Source organism: Oryx dammah, unplaced genomic scaffold (assembly GCF_014754425.2).
Source record: "Oryx dammah isolate SB20612 unplaced genomic scaffold, SCBI_Odam_1.1 HiC_scaffold_16, whole genome shotgun sequence".
Taxonomy (NCBI): domain Eukaryota; kingdom Metazoa; phylum Chordata; class Mammalia; order Artiodactyla; family Bovidae; genus Oryx; species Oryx dammah.
The window spans coordinates 46713707-46739855 of NW_024070200.1; the positions used below are offsets into that span (position 1 = coordinate 46713707).

General features: G+C 48.7%; 2 protein-coding genes across 3 annotated transcripts; both read left to right on the plus strand.

Moving 5' to 3' along the window:
* The first annotated feature begins 9084 nt into the window (after positions 1 to 9084).
* On the plus strand, positions 9085 to 12426 carry NMB (neuromedin B). Of its 2 annotated transcripts, none has more exons than XM_040257546.1 (3): positions 9085 to 9345; positions 9977 to 10149; positions 12159 to 12426. In XM_040257546.1, the coding sequence occupies exons 1-3, from the start codon at positions 9189 to 9191 to the stop codon at positions 12192 to 12194; spliced, it is 366 nt and encodes a 121-aa protein (XP_040113480.1). In that variant the 5' UTR covers positions 9085 to 9188; the 3' UTR covers positions 12195 to 12426. The 2 variants fall into 2 exon arrangements, with proteins under 2 accessions (XP_040113480.1, XP_040113479.1); XM_040257545.1 differs by having other exon boundaries at positions 9146 to 9345; positions 12164 to 12426.
* An 85-nt stretch (positions 12427 to 12511) lies between these two features.
* On the plus strand, positions 12512 to 25451 carry WDR73 (WD repeat domain 73). The gene is made up of 8 exons (XM_040257531.1): positions 12512 to 13498; positions 14248 to 14315; positions 14617 to 14705; positions 16411 to 16499; positions 17110 to 17174; positions 22813 to 22977; positions 23310 to 23669; positions 24806 to 25451. The coding sequence occupies exons 1-8, from the start codon at positions 13458 to 13460 to the stop codon at positions 25039 to 25041; spliced, it is 1113 nt and encodes a 370-aa protein (XP_040113465.1). The 5' UTR covers positions 12512 to 13457; the 3' UTR covers positions 25042 to 25451.
* The last annotated feature ends 698 nt before the right edge of the window (positions 25452 to 26149 follow it).

Genomic DNA, 26149 nt, shown 5'->3' on the forward strand with positions numbered 1-26149 from the left:
CTCAGATGTGTATTAGCCCAGCTGGTTGCTGAGAGGTTCAGTGACTCTCACTTTCCTGTAGACTTATAACCTGTTCTGTACTTGAGACGTTCTCAGCCCTTTCTACAGGGTGGCAGTGAGTTTTAGCATCTGGGGGAGGCATGAAGAAGGTGCTGGAGGGCAAGCGTGCTACTTGTTTTCTTTAGACTCTTAATTTGCCTGAATCTGTTCTCCTAAGTGCCTGGCTTTGCTTTTCTCTAATGCAGACTTAACAGAAGGCAAGGTTTAAAGTGATAAAGGCAAAACCCAGTTTTTTGTTTTTTGTTTTTTAATACTGAGACAGTAAAGGAAATAGGGAGTATGTGGTAACTGATGTGTTTTAAGCACAAAAGATTTAATCCTTTCTGTTCTCTCTGTATTAGTGTGAAATCTCAATACTTTGCAAAATAGTGGGCTAAATGAATGGTTTTTGTGATTTGTTCAACTGAGGTGGAAATCAGCCCATACTTTAATTCTAATGGAATGAGAACAGGGACATTAATCTTCTAATGTCATCCTAAATCAGCCATCTTAAATCCATTCTCTAGGCTTTAGCCTTCAAACTTTGCATACAGACGCTTAAAGATATCAACAGAGCATGAAACTTGGCAAATTACTGCTAACAGAGCTTCTTTGAACCTGTCTTTGAGGATTACATAGTATTTCTATTTTCTCATGAGCCAAGGAGAGTGCTGAAATGTCCCCCCACCTCCACGTGTGGTAGAAAATTGCTGCTTACTCCATTCTTCCTAAAGATGGTGGGGTTAACTGGTGAGCCAGTAGTAATTGGCTGTTTTTGTACCAGCCTTTCTGAGACTTCTCTGGGGAGAAGTGGTGTGTTCTGCTGGCAAAGGTTGGGATCTCAAAGTTCTTTGTGATCCTAGCTTGCCAGAGTGTAAACATGCTTGTACTTGTATCCTCCGTGATCCAGGTTCCTCCTCCTTTTACACTTACTGGGAGGGAAGTGTTTATATTTTCCTCACTTGCTTATTTTCATACCCAGTCTTATAAAATTACTGTTTCTCCTCTTTTACTGGATGCCATAGTTTGAAGCAACAGCTAAATTTCTCTGAAAAGTAATCAGATCATTTAAAAATATTGAACTCACTCTAGTAGCCAAAAATTAAAAAAAAAAAAAAAAAACATTATTTGTGGAATGAGGGACCATGTTCCCAGGTTTTATATTTTAGTGGTAAAACATAAGACTTAAAACTGGGAGATTTTATTAGTAAATATAATGTGGTTTTTTGGTCACACCACAAGGAATGTGGGATCCTGGTTCCTTGAACAGGGATCACACCCATGCCCCACGCATTGGAAGTGCAGTCTTAACCACTGGTCCACCAGGGAAATCTCAGTAGATGTATTTTTAAAAGCTCTTTGGAGATGTAAGAACTGCCAGAGGTGCTTGATTCATTATTTTCAGGGAAGTATAAGCTCTTTGAGATTTTACAGGGCTAGTGGGAAGGAAGGTGGATTTAACCATTGTGAGTGAAGAGAGTCGAAGAGGAGCTGAGAAAGCCCCAGCTGGGAGTGTGATGCTGGGCTTGTCTGCTGGCCACGCTCACCCACTCTCAGCAGTCTCCACGCGCGGGCTCCAGGCGCCTGGCCTCAGCTCCAGTCCTGTTCTTTCTGCTCCCACAGACTCTTCCAGCTGATTGTCCTGTCTAAACCGAAGCTCATGGTAATTCGTCCAAGCTTCCCCTTCACATTTCAACTTCTCTTCGAAGGCATATGTGCCTGGATTTGTCATTTTCTCATCATATTTAGTCATCTAAAAGCCGACATTTACCCGTGCCATCCCATTCTCATTGCCATGCCTTGACTCTAGAAACATAACTCATGACTTGCTTGCGTGACTTTACATCCAGTTTTCCTATAACGTGCTGGTCTGTGCCTGTTTTAGATAATTTCCACCTGTGAGTTCATTTTTGTACCCCTTTACCTTCAGGAAGCATCTCTTTTTAGACTGCAGATTTTGTGTTTACCCTCGTATTCCCTGCGTGTGAAGTTCAGACTTTGAATTGTGCTGACACGAAGCAACCTTGTGCTGTCCCACCGTGTTTTCACTTATTTCATACTCTCATTTCTGCTTATCCGAGTCTCACTTTTTTCACAGCGTAATTATCCTTCTCTGTCATTCAGTGTTTGCAGCCTTATACTATTTGTGTATCCTGGTAGCTGTGGACTCAAGTTTCCCTGTCAGATTGTAAGTTCCTCCAGTGCCAGAGCCCCGTTTTACAGACACTGCGCTCTGTCTTCCCAGTAGCATCCGGCAGCATATACCAAGTGTTCCGTATAATCACGCACTGGAACCAGAAGCAGTAACTAAAGGTAGCATCACTGTTGTGCTGTTATTCTGGATCGGAGCATATGAATCATGAAAGTGACTTGTATTTGCCTGATATTTAGTGAGTACATTGTCTTGATCTTGCCAAATTTAAATCTAAAAACTTTATCTCCCAACGGTTCTATTAAAAATGACATGTTCCCTTTCTAGAATATTTTATGTTAATCCTGTTTTCTTCATTTTGTTTGCGTGTTCTTGGTCTCTTCCTGTGTTCTCTTTCTCAGTGGGAGAAGTATTGGCTTTTGTCAGTTTTCTTAGGGAGTCACACGCTTCTCAAAGCACCTAGGCTTGGAATAAAGGCTCTGTTATCCCTGACTGTATTTCTTGGTCATTTGCATAAGGATGTTGCCAAATGCTAATAACCCCTCAGGTGTGGGAGCTCCCCCTGGTTCTGAAGGTACCTTTCTTATGACATTTTTCACTCTGTTGAGCTTCAGAAATTCTAGCTGGCTGAATGGATTGTCCACCTTCCTCGGGATGCTCCTCAGGTTGTTGTTCAGTTGCTCAGTCATATCCTACTTTTTACAACCCCATGGACTGCAGCACGCCAGGCTTCCCTGTCCTTCACAATCTCCCAGAGTTTGCTCAAACTCAAGTCCATTGAGTCAGTGATGCCATCCAACCATCTCATTATCTCTTATCCCCTTCTCCTCCTGCCTTCAATCTTTCCCAGCATCAGGATCTTTTCCAGTGAGTTGGCCCTTCACATCAGTTGGCCAGAGTATTGGAGCTTCAGCTTCAGCATCAGTCCTTCCAGTGAATATTCAAGACTAATTTCCTTTAGGATTGACTGGTTTGATCTCCTTGCAGTCCAAGGGACTCTCAGCAGTCTTCTCCAGCACCACAGTTAGAAAGCATCAATTCTTTAGCGCTTAGCCTTCTTTATGGTCCTGCTCTCATATCCATACGTGACTGCTGGAAAAACCATATCTTTGACTATATGGACCTTTGTCAGCTCCTCAGGCTGTTTCCTGGCCAGGCATATCTGTCCCTATTCTCCCTTATAACCTCAAGTAATACCAGAGAAGTTTCAGAAATAAAACAAATTTAATCCTTCACTCATAATTATGGTGAATCTGGATATAGAAAGAATTCTGTGTAACCAAAAAGTGTTAGGAACTAGAATATGCTGAGGTTATCAGAAACAGCAAGGATATTGCCTTCTAGGTCCTGTAGCATCCCAGGCCCGCAGGGTTTTTCTGACCTCAGCTCTTACCAGACCCCAGGTTCTCATAGCCTTGACATTGGTCTCACTGTATAGACATCCAGTCTTTGTTTATGCTGGGTCGCCCTGCCTGGAGTGCCTGCTCACTTCTCTACTTACTAAAAGCTTTCTTATTCAGGAGACATTTATTGAGCCAGCTTTGGGGCCAGGCTCTGGGGAGACAGAGATGAGTGAGGCAAGGTCCCTCCTCTGCCAGGAACTCAGTGCCTTAATTGGGGCAATGTGTAAACAGATCTTCCCACATAGGATCGTAAGTGCAACCTTAAGAGATGCACAGGCCGCTCACAGAGGGGTGTGTCTAGTTCGCCAAGCTCTCGGGTACACAGTGCTTCCTTCTCGGTGCTGTCTCCTCAGTACGTTGTGCGCTGTCCTCAGAGTGGTTTGTCCTGTGTATGTCCAGCTCTCCAGCTAGCTCTTTGAAGGCATGAAAACAACGCCAGCCTGTAATTCATTCTTGGATATCCCCTAGTCCCTGTCACAGCGTTTTTCACATTTTAGATTTATTTATACCCTCTTGTGTTCCAGAAAGGATCTGGAGCATAGTGGCTCATAAAGATACTTCCCTGTGTGATATGATACAAAACAGTTGAAGAATTTGGTATTGAAATAAGCATGAGAGGAGAAAAGGATAAAATGGGAGGTGAGGTTAGTACCTACAAGACATGTCAGAAGAGCCTGCTGTCTGCTGGAGGAGATCCATCGCTTTGGTTCTCAGCTTCTTAGCCGCTGATGTGAAGCGGGAAAGAATCATTTCTATGGTTCATGGAATGGATATAAAGTGGGAATTTTTTTTAAAACTTGTAATGACACTCAGAGATCTAGAAACTTCTCTTCTGAGACCTCACTGCAAGGACACTGTGTAGCATTATGCAATAATCTCAATATTAATTAGCCCAATAATTTTCATAGAGCTGTTCTGAGAATGTTCAGATATAGTTCGGCCCCTTCTGCAGAAAGCCACCTCGCAAAAAATCAGCTACCCATCTAATCAGCCAGAATCTTCCTTCAGTTAGTTTTCCTGTAAAGCAGTTTTCCTTAATCTTTAAAAACTCACAGTCTTTTTTTTTTTTTAATCACATCATGTGGCGTGCAGGATCTTCCTGATCAGGGATTGAACTCGTACCCCCTGCACTGGAAGGAAGTGCAGAGTTTTAAACACTAGACTGCCAGGGAAGTCTTTATAAACTCATGGTCTTTTTTAAGAAACAAAAATTTCATACCTCTTCTCCATTCTGATAAACCTCTTTCCAGGCCTGTTATATCCAGCCTCTTAATCCTTACCAGTCAAAAACATGTTATCTTGCTTCTTCTTAAGTTTGTATTATGAAAACAGTAGTTACTCATCTCTCATATACAGTTACATTCAATGCAACTTTCAAATTATAGATCCTTGTTCTGTTAATTTTAGGAGTTTCTGGAATGCCACCTATTCTCCATCAGGAATCATTTCTGTAAAACCCTTATTTTAACTGGCCAGTTTAACCCAGGTCTTCTGCACTGCAGGCAGATTCTTTACCAGTTGAGCCAAATTTGGAACCCTTTCAAGCTGGTTTCCAGCTTTAATTCAAGGAATCGAGTTAAAATAATTTGTACTCGGGACTTTGGGTAGGCAAGTAAGGAAATTTGCTCGCATGATGCTTTGATGAGTTGTCAACTTGACAACTTATTTAAGCAAGAAGAGAGAATGCCATATAGAACATGTTTCCTGGAATTGGTCAAAAGTTGAGGTAGGTACGCTAGCATTTGTTTATCAAACAAGTCACGATGTAATAGGCATTTTGCGGACTGTTGTGTCAATACCATGGTCTCACCCGCTACCCAGGGAGACTTTTTCCCCTGTAATGGGCTTCAAATGTAAGGCAGGCTTTGCTTTTCCTAGGATCCAGCTAATAATAGTGAGTATTTCGAATTCTCCAGTGCTCGGCCAAGTGCTTTTGAATTTATAACAGATTTGTTTTTTTTCTCCTTTAGTCCTCAAAATATACTCCATTTTACAAAAGAGAGAAACTGGAGGTGAAGAGATTTGCCCAGGATCTCCAAACCTGTGGGTAGCAGAGCCAGAACTTGAATTCTGGTTATGTTAACCAGGCCACAGTGTCATAACCCAGTTATTCTACCTTTATAAGCTCTTATGAGATTCATTTATCTGGAATAAACCCCACAATCACAAAGCCTTGGGTGTTCTTTCATAGAAGCCCCAGGTTGTTCTTCCATGGATTTCCTCAGTAAATCTCCTAGAAATAGTGAGAGTTTCAGGTAAACTTTCAAGTATTCAAACCTCTTTGGAGTTAAAAGAGTGTTTATTTCTGTTACTGAAATGCCCTCTGAAGTACCTATTACACCCAAATCATCTTACGAACGTGGGGCCTGGGGCTTCTCACTTGGTTAGGGTTGTTGTAACTTTCCTGAGCATCTGTGCCATTTAGCTGGGCAGCAGCTGCTTAGCTTTCTCAGCCATTCTTGGCATCCTCATCACTTTCTCATTAGATGTATCTTCTCTATTTTGTTTTTGAATATTGTCTTGAAAAATTTTTGTATTTTGGCAATTTCAGTTCCTGAAATAGTTCCTTATTAATGGTTAATATTTTGATGTTCTAGCTAGTTCCTATGTGTTTCCTCTGACTTTGTGAAATTGTATCAAATATCCCTGAAACCTTTTCTTCCTTTCTGAAAGATTATGCATTTCTCCTGACTCTACAGCCCCTTGCCCATTCTGAACCTAAAGAGCAGGGCCTGAGATGTCCCAAGGTGTTTGTCTTTCTCTCCACAACCCACGCATATGGGACCTGTGCTCAGAGGTTTGCCAGGAGAATGATTTTATACCATCTTATTCTGAGCATCTCTGCTTGTCACCCTTCCTTTTTCTCTAGGCTCATTTATGTCTCATTTAAATTTCTGCTTTTTATTTTCTCTTTTGTCCTCTACCTTTCATGTGTTTGAAGTCCACACTCAGGTTTTTTCCATTTGTTTAGCTTCTCTGCACCTAACTTGTGTTTACTTGAGTTAACTCATCTATAAAATGGACATAGTACTAGCCTTTACTGCATCAAAGTAGTGTTGGTGATCAAAGGAGTGTGCATGTAAGTGCTTTGGAAAACAATAACAAAAAAAGATTTGGCTGTGAAAAGAGGTTATTCGTAATTGATTCTAATTTAATGAAATGTAGCAATCAATAATAGATATGTTCTTTATTTTAAGCAATCTTTATTAAAAGCATGATGCAGTTTAAATATTTGGTTGGTGTTGGTTATCAGAGGATTTGCCATATATCTTTCACCCCTTACTCACCTTTTGGGTGTCCTTTGAATCTACTCTGCATTGTCTGAAATCTCGGAGGGTCAGAGTGAGCTCTGAAGAGCTTCCCCTGGCATTTCCATGAGTCATTGTCCATGTGATTCCCTGTCTGTCTTCCCCCAGTGAGAGGGGGCTTAGGATCACGCAGCGTGCAGGTGAGGGCCTCACTTTAAACTCAGCCCAGCACTGCTCCCCGAGGGATCTGACGTGGAAGTGCTGTCTTGGGCAAGTCCCCTCTCTGCTGTGCCTAACACTGCACATTCCTGGGACAGTGGTTTATAGCTGGCTGTGGAGCTGCTGCCCTGCTTCTTTCTCCAGGGTCCTTGGAGGCCCCTCTTCCTGTGCTCACCTGACAGATGAAATATTTCCCAGGGGCATCTGGGATCATTCTCGCAGGTGTGGTTGGAGCTGTGAACACAGGCTGTGTCAGAGGAGGTTTGCCTAACTATAAGTGAACCTGTCAGAGGAGAACCAAGGTGCCAGGGTCACCTGCAGAAGAGAGGTCAAACTCTCAGTCAGTCAGTGCCCGCTTCCTCGCCCCCTTGAGAAATACACACCAACCTGCTCTTTAACAGGATGGTACAGCGGGAGTGGGCATGGCTCAAAGAAGGCACCATCAGTTCCTGATGACTCTGGGGGCCTGAAGGAGTGCTCTGAACAGACCTGAAGTCTGATTCCAATGTGACATCTGGGCAAGTTTCCAGTCCAAGCCTGCTTGCAGCTATAAAATGAGGAGAGAGAAGCCTGCCAAATAAGATTCCTTCAAGCCTCTGAGTGAGGCAGCGCTCAGTGCCGCCTCCTAACTTCTGTGACCGAGGACTAGAGAAGACAGGAGGGGTGTGTGATGCAAGCGGCGAGGAGGGGTTTGAAAAGGGACAATTATAATGGGAGGGTGATGAGAGCTATATCTGTACACTATGGCTTAAGCAGTGACAAGAATACAGAGAGGTGTAAATGTCAGGGTGGGAGATGAGAAGCAGGGAGAGTGGGAAGAAAGCCTGGGCCCGAAACGGAGTGTCCTTGTCCTGCCTGTCATGCTTTCTGGGAGCTCAGCATGACAATCAGCTTCTTGTACACACTTTTCCTTCTAAGATGGTGATCCACAGAGCCTTGCTGAGCTAGATATGGCAAGAGTAATAATAGCAGGTACCGTTATTGAGCCAGTCTGGGGAGCAGGTTCTCTCACAGCCACACTGTGCAGTGTTTCTGAGAAGAGTCCAGAGCCCAGGGGTTGGTTGGTAACCTGTGCCTCCGTCATTAACTGCTTTTATACTCTGTCTCTCCAATGAGATGGTCAGCTATGGTGGAAGCAGATTGTTGTCTTTTGTCTCCCCTCCTGTCCTTAGCATGGTGCTCTGAATGTTAGTGTTTGGTAAACATTTAAGCAAAAATAAATGTATTATTCTGGAGCACAGCCTCTTCTGTTCATTAAGTGTTGCCACTGACCTAAATGTTCTTTCCAAGACAAGCATGGACGTCTCCTTGAGAGTGCTGACTTTGAGAGTCCTGTAGGACTGCTGCTTCCCGCCACAAAATAATTGGGCTAAAAAGATGTAAAATTATTAAAAATAGGGCAGTGGGGTTATTCCCATTTAACAGTTAAAGAAGGTGAGGGTCAAAGAGATCACACAGCTTGTATATGGACTCCGGGTCCAGTGCTCCTTTCACTCCCCTGACTCAAAGATCTGCCTCCTGGCCGACTGAGAAGCCAGGCTCTCACCGTCTGAGGTGGGTTGAGGAGGGCTCCCCTTCCATCCTGCGCTCCCATCCGGAGCATGTTCTGTGATTTCTGCTTGACCTGGTGAGTGCTGGCTGGGTGAGCAGGTCAGATGCTCCAAGAGGGAGGGGCCGACGGGCAAGCTCCTCTGGTGCCCGGCACTTTGCTGGGCACAGTAACGCCTGTGTTACCCAGGAAGGAGGCATCCTCGCCCCCTCTTCTACCCTGAAGCCATCCTTAAGCCGAAAGCTGTTGGGAGTGGCGAGGAGGGCCAGGGGAGCCGGCTTTTCCCCCATCCTCAGCTTGAAGTTGGTGGGCCTGGGCCCGGACACCCCGAGGAAGCCATGCCCACGTCGGGGCAGGAGGGCGGGCGTGGGGGCGGTCGAGGGGGTCTCCGACCCTGGCCCCAGCCGACTTGGGAGTCCGAGAAGGCGGGGCCGGGGCGGCAGCGATCGCGCCGGGGGCGGGCTCCTCGGGGCGGGCTCCGCCCCCAGCGGCGCGGGTTTAAAAGGAGGGAAGGCACGCGCCGGGGACTGGAGCCGGCGCCAAGTGCACCTGAACCGAGGCGTCGCCCGTGCCCAGCCATGACCCTGCGGGCGGGGGGTGCTCGGCTGCTCGGCGGCCTCCTGCTCTTCGCTCTGCTCGCGGCCGGCGCCGCCCCGCTCGGCTGGGATCTCCCGGAGCCCCGCAGCCGGGCCAGCAAGATCCGAGTGCACCCGCGGGGCAACCTCTGGGCCACCGGTGAGTCTTCGGGGTTCTGACGAGCGCTCCCCGCCCCTCCCACCTTCCTTCTCTGGCCTCTCCTCAACATGGACCCTAGTGTCCAGGCTAGTGGGGACCCTGGAACTCATCTAGTAAGATGGGGGAACTTGAGACCCAGACCCAGTGACTTGGTTTAAATCTTTCACTCAGCCGGTTTAAAGCAGAGCTGAGGCTGGACCCTAGAGCTACCTGCCAGCCTGTTCCTCTTCCCTTAGACAAGACTGCACTGAATCTTCCGACCTCTAGTGTGTCTTCTCTCTGCACCTCCACCTTACAGACACCTCTTGTCCTCACTTCCTTCTCTGCTGTTTCCCATCTCTCTTCTAAGCAGACAGCACAACTGGCAGAGTTTCTTCCTGGCCCTTGGGGCCTCCCACCGCCCCTTCCAGCTGTGCCATCCCTTCCACCCATCTCTACCTGCTCCGGAAAAGCTGAGGTGCAGGTTTTGCCACCACTGGGGGTTCTTTGTTGTTTCTGGTGACCAGGAGGAGAAAGGCTGTGTGTGTATCTTCCTGCAAGGAGAACTGAGAAGCGGGAGAGATGGGGACTTGCCCACTGGGATAGCATTCTTGCTCCCTGACTTCCCTGTGCCTTGGCACTTCCTTTCTAGGTCACTTCATGGGCAAGAAGAGCCTGGAGCCCCCCAGCCCATCCCTACTGGGGACAGCTCCCCACACCTCCCTGAGGGACCAGACACCACAGCTGAGTCATCATCTGCTCAGGGTCCTCCTGCAAAAGCAAGCTCTGGGCATTAGCCTCAGTGTCCCAGCACCTCACACCCAGGTGAGCCAGGAGAACTCTGCCAGGGCTCCCCCTGGATCCCGCATTGGGCTTAGGGTGTGAGTGCCCAGCCAGGGCAGGAGAGGCCCAGGAAAGCCAGGGATTCTAGGCTCTCCCTGTGATCCAGAGCTCAAAGTGGGAGGATTGCAAAGAAAGGGAGCTGACCTTCTCAGCAAACCCGAAGGGACAAAAAAAGTAGGGGAAGACGTTCCTCCTCACCCACTGCCCAGTCTAAAGGCGCAGCCCAGGCTTATCCAGCTTCTTCCAGCAGGACCTTCCCACCCCACCCTCACCCTCTGGTCTGTGCAGATTTGCCCCTCCCCTGCTGTCCACCTTTGCTGTGCCCTGTATGTGCTTATTGGGACCCTGGTGCCCACAGAAAGGATGAAGAGAGTGAGTCAGCAGCCAGGGCCAAGTCTGGACCTTGCTCGCTTTGACCAGTGCTCTTCCCAGTTTCTCGCCTGCCTCGGTGACCACTGGCAGGGTTTCTCAGCCCCAGCCCTCCTGCTCTTCTGGGAGGGACAGTCCTACACTGTGGGGGCTGTTCTGTGCATTGGAGGAAGCTTAGCAGCCTCCCTCTCCGCCCACAGTTATGACAACCAACAGTGCTCCCAGACACTGCCCGAGGTCCCCTGCTGAGGGGTTATGGGAGGGAGCCAAAATTACCCTTGGTTGTAAACCACTGACCTATGGGGTTTGGGCTAGGGGGCTTCCAGGTGGTGCCAGTGGTAAAGAACCTGCCTGCCAGTGCTGGAGATGTAAGAGATGTAGGTTCGAAGGTCCCGGAGGAGGGCATGGCAACCCACTCCAGTGTTCTTGCCTGGAGAATCCCATGGACAGAGGAGCCTGGCGGGGTCCATGGGGTCCCAGAGAGTCAGATACAACCGACGTGATTGAGCACGCACACACAGAGGGTTCAAGGCCCCAGAGCTGGAGCCAAGCCAGCCTTTGTCTCCAGCCTGGCGGAGGGGCAGCTCATCCATTCTCTGCTCCTGGCACCTCCCCATCCCACAGACCTTCCCTGGTACTTTGTTGCTCTGTGAAGAAGCTATAATAAGGTATAGTAGAATGTGGACTCTGGTGACAGCATGCTGGGCTCATAATCCAGCTACTTGGTAGCTGTGGGACCTTAGAAATGTCATGTAGCCTCTCTAAGCCTCATCTTCCTCAACCCTAAAATGGGAATAATAGTGTCCCACTTCCCTTAAATGAGACCATTTATGTCACATGCTGAGCGTGACGCCTAATGCATAGAAAACATTTAGTAAACAGAAGCTGTTACCAGTCTGTGAGCTCCCTGGCTGTGCTGGTGGCTGACTTAACCGTGTGTCTCCCACTGTGCCTAGCATATACTGTGTACATTTTGAAAGAAGGGAGGGACATTCCCTAAAGAAAGTTCATCCCCAGTCCCAGTCAACCTTGACCCTCCTGATGCACAGAACCACCAGCCTGGTACTCCTATGGCAGTCCAGTGGTTGAGACTCTTTGCTTCCCCTGCATGGGACATGAGTTTGATCCCTGGCTGGGAAGCTAAGACCTCACAGGCTGCGCAGCCCCTAAAGACCTCAGGTGTAAGGGCTACGTACTCAGGCTGGCTGGGTCTGAAGGAAGATGATGGCCCCTTGGTCCACTGATCTTGAAGGCCTGAAACATGAAGACCAACTCGAGAATCTCAGAGGCAGCAGTACCTAGCCCTGGGGGTTGGGACTTCAGAAGTGAGGTCTAGGGCAGAGCTGGAGGTTGGGGAGTCAGAACACTGTCTGGCCCAGGGTCAGGCCTGGTGCTTGGACTTTATTTCTAGGATCTCCATTGACGGTCATGACCACTCTGTGAGGTTGAGAAAACCACTGCCCTGACCCCTCCCAGGCCCTTCAGGGAGAAAGGTACTGGGTGGGGTGGGGAGGCTGCCCCTGCCGACCTCTGTGGGTGCCCTGCACTTAGGAATGGCAGGATGCCCCTATCATTTGTCCCACCCCCGCCCGGGGCCAATTCCTCTGTGTGTTCCCCTTCAGCACAGGAGGCTGCTGGTGCAAACGCTGCAGAAGTGATGCTATTAATCAGGAAGACACGACGACGACATGGCTGAAATTGTGCCTATCCAGGGAAGGTGCTGTATGGGACCCATCTGGATGTAAATCATGGGCTCACATTTCTGTCACTCCATTACCGTGATTTCTGGTTGGGCTGTCAGGAATATTGCCAGTGCAGATGCAAATGATGTCCTTGCCGTATTTCTTGCTTCCCTGTTGAAGTTGTGAATAAAACCCTGCTCTTTACGTAGACTGTCTGGTCCTCTCCTTCTACCTGTGCTGGAGGGGATGGGAGGGAAAGGAGACTGGAAGACCCAGTGTTCACTGAGATGCGGCTGGCCCCAAAGAGCCCAGAACACTCCGTGGCACCAGCCTGGAACTGATTCTGGGCTTCTGCTCATCCACTCATTCGCAAGCAGGTACTCATTCAGTGCCTGCTGGGATGCCAGGTCCCCTGCAGGCCGCTTTTCTACTCTCGCCGCTGCCACCTACTGGCAGAGGCAAGTCTCTCCTGTTTCCCACCTGTAAAAGGGAACTGCGTACACTAGGGGAGGGCTTTGCTTACCTGATTTTATCTACTCGCCATGGTTTGAGGGGAGTGCCCAGCGCTTACAAAGGAGAGAGCTGAGCTGGGATCCAGACCCCAGTGTCCCCTTACTCTCTTCTCTGGCCTTGTGGGACTGACTGTTAGCAAATAAACATACAGGACACTCTGTTATAGTCGAATTTCAGATAAACAATGAATAATATTTTCGTATAAAAAGATATCCTAAATATTGCGTGGACATAAATTTTTTTTTTTTTGGCTGCGCTATGGCACGCGGGATCTTAGATCCCAGACCAGGGATCAAACCCTTGCCCCTGCATTGGGAGCACGAAGTCAACCATTGCACTGCCAAGAAGTCCTTGCATGGACATACTTAAGTGAAAAAACTACTCGCTGTTTTACATACTATTCGAATTTAACAGGGAGGATTTTATTGGGCCTTTTCCTCTGATCTGCAAATACACGTTCATAAAACCAGCGTGTATTTGATCCCTCAGGCCCCGTCTGAAATTGACATCCTGGGAATCCCTGACTTGACGTCATTTTTCCAGGAGAGTTTATCCGGAGAATCTCAGGCCGAGCCTGGCAAAGGAACGGAAGGTCTGCGCCTGCGCTAGGGCATCTCTGGGCCCCGCCCCCATGTCAAAGCAGGCCGCGCCCACTCCTCGCGAGAAGGCCGCTCCTGCCCAGGAAGAGTCAGAGGCGGAAATAGGATACCGGAAGCGACTGTTGCCATGGAGCCCGCGGAGGACTGGCTGGTGGAGTCCTTGCGCTTGTAAATCGCGTGGGCTTGGGACGTGGAATTTGGGCGAGCGAACTGGCCTGGGGGCCGACGGGCGCGGGGTGGAGCATGCGGGGAACCCTGGTGTGGGGCGGGACCTATACGGAGGACTCCACCTGGACTTCGGCTCCCGCTTCTGGGAAATGGCACCTTTCTGTGTGTGCAGTTTGTGTGAAGTACTGGTAGGAGCCGTGCTTGTGGGGGATAAGGATAGCATAGTTTTTGTTTCATAGTGTTAGTTGCTCAGTTGTGTCCAACTCTGTACGACCCCATGGACTGTAGCCGGCCAGCCGCCTCTGTCCATGGGCTTAGCCAGGCAAGAATACTGGAGTGAGTTGCCATTTCCTTCTCCAGGGGATCTTCCCAACCCAGGGATCCAACCCAGGTCTCCTGCATTGTAGTCAGATTCTTTACCACCTGAGCCACCCGGGAAGCAAGTGACCATTTATTTTGCACCAGCCTCTGAGTTAAATCTTAAACAAAGATTGTCTCAATTCCGCACACCAAGCTTGTGAAGTCAGGGTACTCTGGGAGTTCCATTTTACACATGAGAACGAGGCTCAGGGAAATTGTGACTGGTCTGGTTACAGTCACACAGAGGGTAAAATATGTAACAAGATTTGATCCCACTTCTGCTTGATTCCAAAACTTGGGCCCCCAACCACCGAACCATGCTAACATCTCATCTTGAGCAGTCGTAAAAGTGCCATGCATCAATATGTGACATCGTCTCTGTCATTCAGGTACCAAGATTTCCATGCATTCGACCTTTCGGGAGCCACTCGAGTACTTGAATGGATTGGTGACAAAGGTGAGATGCCCTTCGTGATCCTGAAGGAGATGGAATCCCACTCCTGAAGCTGGGACTCAAGGAGCTCAGCCTAAAGGGACCCAACCATTTCTGAGAGCTTGAGGACCTCTTGGTCACTTACAGCAATTTCTTGTTCTGTCAGCATTATATTTCTATCTAGCTCTCTTCCAATCCCCCAGTGGCATACCAGTGGCAAAGGGGTTTATTTTTGCTTTGGGAGATATGGCAGAGTGTCTAGACCCAGCCACGGTTCACAATCTTTCTAGCAGTTTGTCCCAGCATATTCTGCTTCTTTTCCCAGGAATCTTGGTTGCTGGCTATGAAAGCCTGAAAAAGAATGAGATTCTTCATCTCATACTGCCTCTCAGACTTTCTGTAAAAGAAAACCAGGTAACTTGAAATATATGTGCTGAATGTATGTGTCTGTTTCTACTCATTTATTAAACCTTTGTGGAGCTCCTCTTGTCTACTAAATATTTTCCCGGGTACTAGAGAGAGAGAAACTGTAAGCACTGGGCCTGCCCTATAGTCTAATAAAGACAGACAGATATGCAGAGAGGTAAGTGCTACAGAAAGTCCTGTGATTTACAGAGGGCTCCTAGAGCAAGAAGTCAATTATACTTTATCAAAAATAGATTTAGGGGGAATTCCCTGGTGGTCCAGTTACAACTCTGTGCTTCCACTGCAGGGGGCCTGGGTTCAAACCCTTGTAGGGATAAGTAAGATCCTGTAGGTGTGAAAAAAAAGAAACAGATTTAGGGAGGTATTAAGAGTATGGAGGGTGGTTAAAACCTTAGAATGATTAATATCAGCTCAGATGAATGTGTAGTGTGTAAAGAGTAAGAAGAGATGATGGCTAAAGACAGAACCTCAGGGAGCACATTTGAAGAATGGGAAGAGGAAGCTGGACCCACAAAGAATACTGAGAATGAATAGTGTTCAGAGTAGAAGGCATCTCAGAAACGGCCAGCAATCCAGAAGCCAGGAGAAAAGAATGTGTGATGAAAAAAGCTGATAGTTGCCTAATGTCACTATGAAATCATTCAGACTCATCGGCTAGATCAGCTCAGCCTTTGCTGCCCTCGAGTAGATGTCTTCCTAGGGCTCTTGTTCTCCCTCGTCTCCACCCCTCAGGAGCCAGGACCACACCAAAATCAAGCCTTGATAAGAGACCTGATTTACCTCTCACCTCACCCCTGGCTTTTCCTCTTTTCTCTCTCTTTTTTAAAAAAATATTTGTTTATTTGGCCACATTGGGTCTTCGTTGTGGCACTTGGGATCTTTGTTGCGTTATGTGGAAATCCTGTAGCATGGGGGATCTTAGTTCCCCGACCAGGGATCAAACCCACATCCCCTGCATTTCAAGTCAGATTCTTAACCACTGGACCACCAGGCAAGTCCCTCCTCTTTTCTCTAGTGGCCACCTCCTTTTCCCCTCCTCTGGTTCCTCACATGGAGATAGTAGTCCAGCAGCTAAGAGCATGGACTTTGGTTAGACAGACTTGGGTTCACATGGGTAACATAACCCTTGTGTGACCTTAGAAAAGTTGCTTAAGCTCCCTGTACCCTAGCTCTGTCATTTTAGAATAGGGATAATTATAGTGTCCACGTCACAGGGTAGTTCTAAGAATTCAACGTGATAAAGCACTAAATAAGGTGGCCGGCACAGTGAATACTGGATGATTGACTGGTTGTATTTTTACTGCTGGAGGAACCCACCTAACTTCTGGTGGGAGGTGCCAGGAGGAACGGGGCTATGTTTGTCCACTGATACATTCCAGTTATTTCTCTGATATGCTGTTAAACCTCTGTGACTCCCCTAAGCAGGCTTGGAATATAATGCTTTCGCTATGGAGAAAGGTTAGAAGAAAGGCTTCGGATGTGCAGGAAAGAAAGCCATCTCTGTAGGCAGCTGAGACCAACACTTATTATACAAGTAACAGTGCCCAGAGGCCCTGCTCAAGAAGCATCGTTACCACCTGAGCGGCTTCCAGGGTTTCCTGCCAGGCTGGGATATGGCTCCTCACCTGGAGCTCCTCTGAAACACTCCTCTGGAGAGCAGCCCTCTCTGATCGGCCACCTCTTTGTATTTTAGGGCTTATTCCCTGAAAGAGATTTCAAGGTACAGCATGGAGGATTTTCAGACAGGTCTGTCTTTGATCTGAAGCACGTGCCAGACACCAGGTAAGGTCAGCTCTGTCTGTGACCTAGACCTTCCATTCCAGACAGAGTGGCTGCAAATGGCAGGGTGATCCTGCCTCTTTATCACCACCCGTCCCTCTCTGCCCTCAGCACAGGGGCACATGGATGGGCTGTGGGCACACACAGATCTGGAATACAGAGACACCAGCGCTCAGTGGTGTCTTGGTCCCTACAAACCCTCTGACTACTGTAACCCACCGATCAGTAGTATTGCTCCAGGGCATAAAGCAGAAGGGATGCTGTTAGTTTCTCAGAGAGCCGATGGTGGGTGGTTGGGGCTAACAGCTCAGTTGGCAGAGGCCGAAAGCCCGTGGGTGAGGGTTCTGTGTTCGGGCTCCCTGCTGGGTCCTCTTGGACACATCATGCCAAGTGGCAGCCAGGGCTCGGTCCCACAGCTGTCCCTGGAGGGGATCAAGCCTGCCCTTCATCTGTTAAATGAGGGTGACTGGTCTTGATGACCCTCCTTGCTGTAAGCTCTCCCAATCTGGGGAGTGTGGGATCCCACGCTGAGTGCGCTGGAGAGGGAGAGGCTGGGGGTATGTGGGTGAGCTCCCCACTGTCTGTACTGAGGTTCCCTGTCCATCCTAAATAGGTTGCTGGTGACCAGTGGCCCTCCCGGGTGTTACCTGCAGGTGTGGCAGCTCGCAGAGGACAGTGGTGAGTGACTGAATAGATGGGGGATGAGGTTGTAGGAAAGCCTGTTTCTCCCACACCCTCAGTCCCTAATCTGAGCTGGTTAAGAAGTAGACTCAGAGCCGACTGGGAATTAAATGGAGAATCTATAGACACTTCCCTGGTGATCTCAGACTCCATGCTTCCACCACAGGGGACACAGGTTTGATCCCTGGTCAAGGAGCTAAGATCCTGTATGCCTTGTGGTACCTAAAATTTATTTTTTAAATGCAGTATCTACTTTAACACAGCAGAGATGAATTAGCAGCCAGAGCAGTGCACACAAGCCCCTCCTGGAGCTTCCTGGAGCTTGCTTCAGGAATGGAGCTCACCAGCCCAGTCAGAGGCAAGGTGCCTGGTGAGTGCGGGCCTCTCCTGTGGGCAGGGGCAGTACGAGGGCAGCAGGGAGGTCGCCTCTCTCTCCAGCCATGCTGCTCTCAGGGAAGGGAGACAGCAAGAGGCCGGGCTGACCTACAGGAGACGGAGAGGCGCGGGAAGCATTTGTACTGTTCCTCTGGGAGTGGAGGAGGCTCCCTTGGTGCATCCCTTCCAGTGGCGGGTTTGTGGTTCCCGTCAGGCAGGCACCAGCCCCTTCCATCCCTCCTTGGGTGGGAGGATTGTAGGCCAGCATGGACTCGGGCCCAGAGGCACAGGCAGCCTCCCTGGGAACTGCCCCTTGGCTCATGTGGTCTCTGCCTGTGGTTCCCACACTGCCTCTCTTGGGTGCTTCCCAGAAACTGGCTGTTTGCTCCTCCCCCAGCTCCCCTGCTGCAGGAAGGCAGTTCTGGTCCTCATTTGGGTTTTGAGGTCACTGACCCTGTGGGCTTTCCTTTGTCATTTCTTCCTTGTCAGTTGTCTGATGCTATAGCTTCCAGGTGTCTGAATATACTTATTTATAATTATGATTATTTTTTCATAATGTTATTGAAATTCCCCCATTTTAAGTATACAATTCAGTGAATTTTTTTTTTTTTTTAGTAAATTTAACAAGTTGTGCAACTACCACTATAAGTCAGTTTTAGAGCATTTTTATGTCCTCAGTAAGATCTGTCATGCCAATTACTAGTAATCCCCTTGGCCCACACCCTGCTGTCTGTCTCTGTGACAGATTTGCCTTTTCTGGATGTTGCGTATCAGTGGACTCATACAGCACGTGGTCTCTCGTGGCTGGCTTCTTTCACGGAGCATGATCATAGTACTTTTGTGGTCTACCATGTCATACAGTGTCGTAACAGGTATCAGCAGCCTGTTCCTTTTTAAGGCTGAACAGTGTTCCTTCGTATGGATGTACCACGTTTGTCTAGCCGTTCACCAGTTGCTGGGTCTGATTTCTGGCTATTAGGAATAATGCTGCTGAGATCATTCATGTACAGGTGTGTGGACCACATTTTCATATGTCTTGGATAGACACTAGGAGTGAAATTGCTGGGTCATGTGGTGAATTTATGTTGGGTTTTTTAAGGAACTCCCAAACTCTTCCAGAATGGCTTCATCATTTACATTCCCACTAGCAGTGTATGAAGGTTCCTGTTGCTCCATGGTCTGCATCAACATTTGCTATTATTTGCCTTTTTTTATTAAAGCCATCGTAATGGATGTGAAATTATATATCACGTGGCTTTGTCTGCAGTTTCTTGATAACTAGTAGTGTTGAGCATCTTTTTAATGTGCTTACCAGCCATTCATGTATCTTCTATGGTAAAATACCTATTCAAATCTTCATGAGAGTGTTTTGTTATCCACTCCCCTCCAGCAGGCTGAGATAATATGCTGTCACAGGCCCTCTGATATTCTAATTCCATTGTACATTTTAATAGATACTTGTTCAAATTAATCAGCGATCTGTAAGACGTAACAGTAATATTAATGAGTATATATTATATTCCAGTCACTGTGCTGATTACTTTCCATGTGTGAACTCATTAAATTCTCCTGAGTCTGAGAACAAACTGTCCAGAGAGGCTCACTTGTTCAAAGTGAGCTACTGTCACAAAGATGGTAACAGAACCAAGACTTAACTCTAGTCTGATTTCAGAGTCTGCTTATAATCATGCCTGGTGGTAACTACTAATTGTTGTTGTTTAGTGGCGCAGTAGTGTCTGACCCTTTGTGACCCAACAGACTGGAGCCCAGCAGGCTCCTCTGTCCATGGGATTCTCCAGGCAAGAATACTGGAGTGGGCTGCCATTTCCTTCTCCAGGGGATCTGTCTGACCCAGGGATCAAACCCATGTTCCCCACATTAGCAGGCGGATTCTTTACCACTGAGCCACCAGGGAAACCTGCCCTTTTTTTTTTTTTTTTGGTTGGCTATTTTGTCTTTTTTGAGTTGTGAATGTTTTTGTACATTCTGGCTACAAGTTGTTTATCAGATGTATGTTTTGCTAATATTTTCTCCTTGTCTTTCATTTTCTTAATAGGGTCCCCTTAGGCATAAAATTTTAAATTTTAATGAGGTCCATTTTATTATTTTTCTTAAGAATGGTGCTTTTGGTGTCATAACTATCTTACCCATAGATTTCCCCCATGTTTTTTTTCCCCCAAAAGTTTTATTGCTTTAGCTCCAACATTTAAATCTCTTAGCGTTAACTTTGGTGTGTGGTGTGACTGAAGAGTCTAAGCTCATCTCTCTGCCTGTGAATGTCAGGTTTTCCCAGCACCATGGGTCAAGAAGCCTGACCTTTCTCCACTGATCTGCTTTGGTGCGTTTGTTGAAAATCAGTCAACCGTGAATGTAAGGATTTATTTCTGGACCCTCCATTCTGTTCCCGTGATCACTGTGTCCTTACACCAGTGACTGATAGTTGTTATGTTTCTCTAAAACTAGGCAGTGAGGGGCAGCGGTGGTTTAAAACTGGGGTGGGGCCACCTTTGGAGCTACCTCCTGTCCTGACACTGCCTGGGGTACCAGCTGCCACAGAGAACCTGCAGCCCCAGGCCCCGGGGAGCTCAGCCCAAGGAGACGTGCCCTGACACTCTCATATGCCAGTAGGAAATCAGATAATTATCTTCCCCTGGATATTAGTGCAGAATATTCCATAATCTTGGCAAGTCTAGCCAGCTGTTTTTGTAGATACGTAAAAGTGTATTTTCCAAGGTCCAGGTTTTGACCCACAGCTTTGGTGTCTCAGAAACCTGATTTTGTGAGCACACCCAGAGCAAATCTAATCTGTTGGTAGGGCTGGATGTAGTGACCAGACTTGGAGAAACACTGTATAAACCAGAATGCCCTTTTATTAGTTTATAATGAAAAAATAAGTATCCCTAAAGATGAAGTATTCCAGATCCTTAGTCTTTTCCTATAGAAGATCTAACCTAATCTCAGGCTGTGTGGTAAACATAAGCATAGCAAGAACCAACTCAGAGGCTTCCAAATGGCATGGCTATAAGCTGTCTGTGAAAGTGAAGTCGTTCCGTCAGGTCTGACTTTGCACTCCCCCCATCCATGGGATTCTCCAGGCAAGAATACTGGAGTGGGTTGCCATTTCCTTCTCCAGGGGATCTTCCTGACCCAGGGATCAAACCCAGGTCTCCCGCATTGTGGGCAGAGGCGTTACCGTCTGAGCCCCCAGGGAAGCCCGAGTTCTCCAAGTTCTCTCTGTATACAGAGCATAGACCTCGTGAAGGCACAGCTCCCGAGGCCTAGGTGCTGTCCAGGCCCCTGGAGGTAGGGTCTGTGGCTTCTCCTCTCAGCTCGGGGGCTGAGGAATCTGCTGAGGATGTCTTTAGATGAAGACATGTCTAACGGTGTCAGCCACCTGTCTCCTGAGGCCTCCACTAATTTAAAACCTTCAGTCTGAGCGGCTCTTCCCGCCCCTCCCCCCACAGGTTGCCCGGATTTCTGTGCTTTGGTGGCTGAACAGCGCCCTCTCATGGCCACGACTTTCCTTTCAATCCGGCAATACATTTGCTCAGTATCTCAGGTCTGGAGCCATTCTGACCCCTGAAGGAGGTTGCTTACAGCTGCTGTGACCTGTTCTACTGGTTTAACGTTCAGACACAACCTTCTTGCTTTCTTCTTTTCAAATAATATTTATTTATTTACTTTTGACTGCACTGGGTCTTAGTTGTGGCATGCTGCAGTGCCCAGGCTCAGTATTTTTGGTGCACGGGTTTAGTTGTCCTGCAGCAAGTGAGATCTTAGTTCCTTGCCTAGGGATTGAACCCACATCCCCTGCATTAGAAGGCAAAGTCTTAACCACTGGACTCCCAGGGAAGTCTCCACTTTTCTTTTATTGCCCAGTTCTTGGAGGTGCCTCACAGCATCTTTTGCTTTGACTTCATAGTAATTTTTCCTTTCATTTGGTTTGGTGAGGGTGCTGTGCTTTCGTAGAGGAGGTATTTTTCCCCGAGAGAGGGGAGGAGGAGGAACCTGCATTTCTTTCCTGTTGTTAACTGTGGAGTGACTGTCCAGTCAGCAGCTCCAAAGCTTTTGTCTTCCATTGCATCTTTGAAATTGGCCTTTGATGGCTTTCCCTTAGCTGCCTCCTTCCCTGCCATCAAGGGACAGATCCCACCTGAGAACCCCTGGCTCTGAGCAGGTCCTGGGGGATCCCTGCCAGGGTCCCTGGAGTCTGTGGAAGGGGAAGAAGGAGCCATCTAAGTGAGGCCCGGGAGAGTCAGGCGGGCTGGGCTGTTTGAATGTCGGCCTCACTGGTGCCCCTAGAGACACCCTGTGCCTGAGGCTCAGCTGTTGTGTCTGCTTTGAGCCCCACCCCCTGCAGTCCCTGGGGCAGCGCAGTTACGTTCTGCAAGCCTGCACCAAGGGCCTCTGCAGGCAGCCGGACCTGGCCACGCCCTTTGTGACCCGTGTGTGTGTGTGTGTGTGTGTGTGTGTGTGTGTGTGTGTGTGTGTGTGTGTGTGTGTGTGTGTGTGTGTGTGTGGCCATCCCTTCTTCATCTAGAGTGTAAAAATACAGATCTCCATTTTCTTCAGAGAACCTGGAAACCAAACAGTGAGCCCTCTCTAGGAGCAAGAAAATGGAAAATGGGTGTCTCCCTTTAAGTAACAATAGCGTGTACAGCAAACTGCTTGTTCTGAACTGTTATGCATGGAGGCAGAGGATGGGAACCTGCCTGCTGTCCAAGCAGGCTGAGGTGAACAGAGCTCGAGTCTGATTTAGCCTGAGGTCAAGTGTGTCGATGTTCAGTGTGAAAAAGACGTGGACTTTCTTGCCCTGTTTACATTTGAAGACATCTGTGTTGTAACCTTCACCTATTAGGCTTCAGTAAACAGCTTGAGGTCACGGGACATGTTTTTGAAGAAATAATGTTACTTCGTGAACTCTTCCTGTTATAAACGACAGTGCCAGTGTGTTCTTTTCTCTTCATTTGTTCTCCACAAAACTATAAAAAGCCAGAGCTGCTTGGCGGGTTTGGACGTGGCTGCTGTCATTCATTATCTCCAGTTTGCGAAATAGTCCATAAGACAGATCATAGAGAAATGGCAGTGCCCCTGACAGCTCCAGAAATGGAAACACAGTGCGGGGTTATTGCGTCTCCACATCTTCCCTCACCGACAGTGAGCTCCTTCTCTTCCCCTGACCTTCTGCCTGGCCCTTCCCATGCAATGTTGCAGACCTGCCTTAACATTCTGGACTTGAGCCTCTCCCACTTCCCGCCAGATGTCATCAGAGCTGTCAGCACCATTGACATGCACAAGAGCGAGGAGCCTCTTTGGCCCAGGGTGGCCGTTTTCCCATCGGTGGCACCCGGCATCCTCCACGGCACGAGGCTCAGCAGCCTGAAGGTGGTGGATCTGGACTCACAGAAGACCACGTACACCTCAGGTACCACAGTCCTTTCCAGCTCCTCCGCCCCCCAGCCCTGCTCAGCCATACTGGAATCCAAATTCAGCCCTGTGTGCCCGCTGCTGCAGAAGCGAGGTGAATGAGAGGCAAGGCCTGGCCTCAGGGGCTCCTGTTTTGGGTGTGGGGAGGTGGTCCTGAGAGCAGCACCCAGCTAGCTGAGTGCACCTGCGAGATGAGGGGCACCAGGGACATGGCTTGCTCAGCCTGGGGCTGCTGGGGAGCTTCCCTGAGGAAAGGACTGGCCACCCGTTGGCTGGGCCCACCAGCGCCATCTGATTGCAGCAGCTTTTCTCACTCGCCCCGTTCTCCAGGTGTCAGTGACGACGATGTGCTAAGTAGCCTGCAGGTCCTGGACACGGACACCTTCGCCTTCTGCTGCTCCTCAGGCCGCCTGGGGCTGGTTGACACCCGCCAGAAGTGGGCCCCGTCAGAGAACCTCGGCCCCAGCCCTGGGTCCGCTGGAAGGTGGTGGTGTGCAGAAGCTGGGGGCCGGGGCCCTGGGCCCAGCATTGCCCGCCTCGGCTCAGACGGGCAGCTCTGTCTTCTCGACCCCCGGGATCTCTGCCAGCCCGTGAGCTCAGTCCAGTGCCCTGTGTCCATGCCCAGCCCTGAGCCAGAGCTGCTGCGAGTGACTTGGGCCCCCAGCCTGGACAACTGCTTGGCCATTTCAGGTACTGCTGAGAGGACTCTGTCACTTTGTCTCTCTCCCAGGGGACTCTTAGGTGCTCGGGAGGGAGCCCACAGCCCCATAATAAATGTGGCCCCAGAAGGTACAGTTGTCACAGAGAAGCTCCTAGTTCTCCAGGTTCGTGAGGGATGGCCCTTCCTCATCTGGGCTACCAAACTTCATATGTGGGTAGCAGGCCTTTCCTGTCCCAGCAGGAATTTGGTTCTGAGGTTGGTCCAGAAGCCTGCAGGTGGGACAGCACCCGAACAGCCATGGGCTGAACCAGGGAGAGGTGACAGGATCTCGGGTGCCTCTCAGGCTACTCACTTTTAGAATTACAGCAAGCCAGGGAGGTCAGCAGACTCCTGGGTCTGACCTGGCAGCATCTAGCTGAACGAGGGTGTGCAGTGAGGTATCTTAAAGCCCACGGAAGAATCCTCTGAGCAGGGAGAGGCTGACAATCGTTGAGAGAGCAGGAGAGGCTCATTGATAACAACCGGCTCCAGAAAGGGCAGGAGACATGAGCCAGGCTGGGGTAATTCTCTCTGTAGGTGTCTCTGGGGTGTTTCTCTGTCTGTAGGCGTCTCTGTTTCCCCCATCAGGTAGGAGACAAGGCCATGTGCTGGTAGGGACCCACATGTGGAGAGGTTAGAATTGGGGGTTAGCAGAAAAGGTTTGAAAAGTCTCTTTACCCTCAGTTTCTTGGGGAAAATAATAGTACCTATTTCATGGGAACTTCCCTGGTAGTCCAGTGGCTAAGATTCCTTGCTCCCAATGTGGGCCTGGCTTCGATCCCTGGTCAAGGAACTGCATCCCACATGCTACAACTAAATACATAAACTTAAAAAAAAAAAAAATACTACCTACTTCATATAGTCATGAGGGGTAAAAGAGAGAATGCAGGGTTAGCCTCAGGCCTGGCCCATGATGGACAGACCACACATGCTCATGAGCACGTGCTCTGTGACGCCATCAGCCACTGTCGATGTGGCTGACCACGTGTCACGTGCCCTTCGGTTGGTCTTTAAGTACCTCGTTACTGTCTGATTCCTCACCCTCCAGCCTGTTTGGTTCCACAGAGCAAATTATAAAACCAGTTTCAGAGATAGAGCGTCATCCTCTCTTCTCGTTTTTCCTCAGGGTTCGATGGGATGGTCCAGGTCTATGATGTCACGTCTTGGGCTGGAGTGGGGCGCCAAGTAGAACCTCTCTTCACTCACAGAGGTCACATCTTCCTAGACGACAGTGGGATGGACCCTGCCCCGCTGGTCACCACCCACACCTGGCACCCCTACAAACCAAGGACTGTGTTATCAGCAGCCAGTGACGCCTCTCTGCATGTGTGGGACTGGGTGGACCCCTGTGCCTCTTGCTGACACCAGCATCTTTCAGCCCAGGCCCTGGGAAGCTGCTGGGGAGCAAGGAAACAGATTCAGGTGACCGCAGATGGCCCTGCTACCAGCTGAGTGGCTGAGAGCGAGTTAACCAGCCTGTCAGCCCACCCCAGTTTCTTTATTTGTAAAATGAGGCTGGTAATAACTATCTGGCAGGGCTGTTGGGAAAGTTAGAAGTAATACATTTTAAAATAACTGCTAGGATGCATGGTACAATAAATAATTGGTAACTGCTCTTAGCTCTGGGAGCCCCATTTCTCCCGAGTGCAGAATGGCAGTGTTTTACCCTGTCCGTATTCACAGTATAGAGAATCTGAAGAGCTAATAACTGTAAACAGGTTTTGTGAATTCTTTTACAGAACTGAAATGTATTGTGGTGGTGTGCTAGTTGCTCAGTTGTGTCTGTCTCTTTGTGACCCCATGAACTGTAGCCTCCAGGCTCCTCTATCCATGAAATTCTCCAGACAAGATACTGGAGTGGGTAGCCATGCCCTCCTCCAGGGCATCTTCCCTGATGCAGGGATTTAACCTGGGTTGCCTGCATTGCAGGCAGATTCTTTACTGTCTGAGCCATCAGGGAATAGTGGCAAATAAACATAAAAAATGTCAACCCCAGTAGCAATGAAGGAAATAGCAATTTAAAAGAAGATTTAAAAAAATAATACAAGGGAACAAAATAACAGAAGACTTTGTATTTCAATATAAATGCCATTCTTCCACCTAACGCGGTCATCAGACCCCTGCCTGTATGTTCAGTTCAGTCGCTCAGCTGTGTCCGACTCTTTGCAACCCCACGGACTGCAGCACGCCAGGTTTCCTTGTCCCTCACCAACTCTCTGCACTACTCATACTCATGTCCCTCAGGTCTGGATGTATGTGGTAGAATCAAGAACTGGGCAGCCAAGATTACAGACCCAGACGGGGGTGCTGCGTTTGTGACTCACACTCGAAAGTCGAGGACCTGGTTTTTCTGAATTGATGAAGAAACCCTTGAGGAAAGTTCTCCACAAAAGAATGTACTGTTTTCTCAAGTTTTATGCAGTAGTTGAATTTCTGGGACATTCAGGTATATTGATGCTAACCTTTCCTT

Excerpts from the sequence above, each read along its gene's own strand:
- WDR73 (XM_040257531.1), top strand. The coding sequence starts at position 13,458 with ATGGAGCCCGCGGAGGACTGGCTGGTGGAGTCCTTGCGCTT. Across the intron at positions 13,499-14,247 it reads CTGGTGGAGTCCTTGCGCTT|GTACCAAGATTTCCATGCAT; the intron begins GTAAATCGCGTG and ends TCTGTCATTCAG. Across the intron at positions 14,316-14,616 it reads TGAATGGATTGGTGACAAAG|GAATCTTGGTTGCTGGCTAT; the intron begins GTGAGATGCCCT and ends TTCTTTTCCCAG.
- NMB (XM_040257545.1), top strand. The coding sequence starts at position 9,189 with ATGACCCTGCGGGCGGGGGGTGCTCGGCTGCTCGGCGGCCTCCTGCTC. Across the intron at positions 9,346-9,976 it reads GGGCAACCTCTGGGCCACCG|GTCACTTCATGGGCAAGAAG; the intron begins GTGAGTCTTCGG and ends CTTCCTTTCTAG. Across the intron at positions 10,150-12,163 it reads TCCCAGCACCTCACACCCAG|GAGGCTGCTGGTGCAAACGC; the intron begins GTGAGCCAGGAG and ends CCTTCAGCACAG.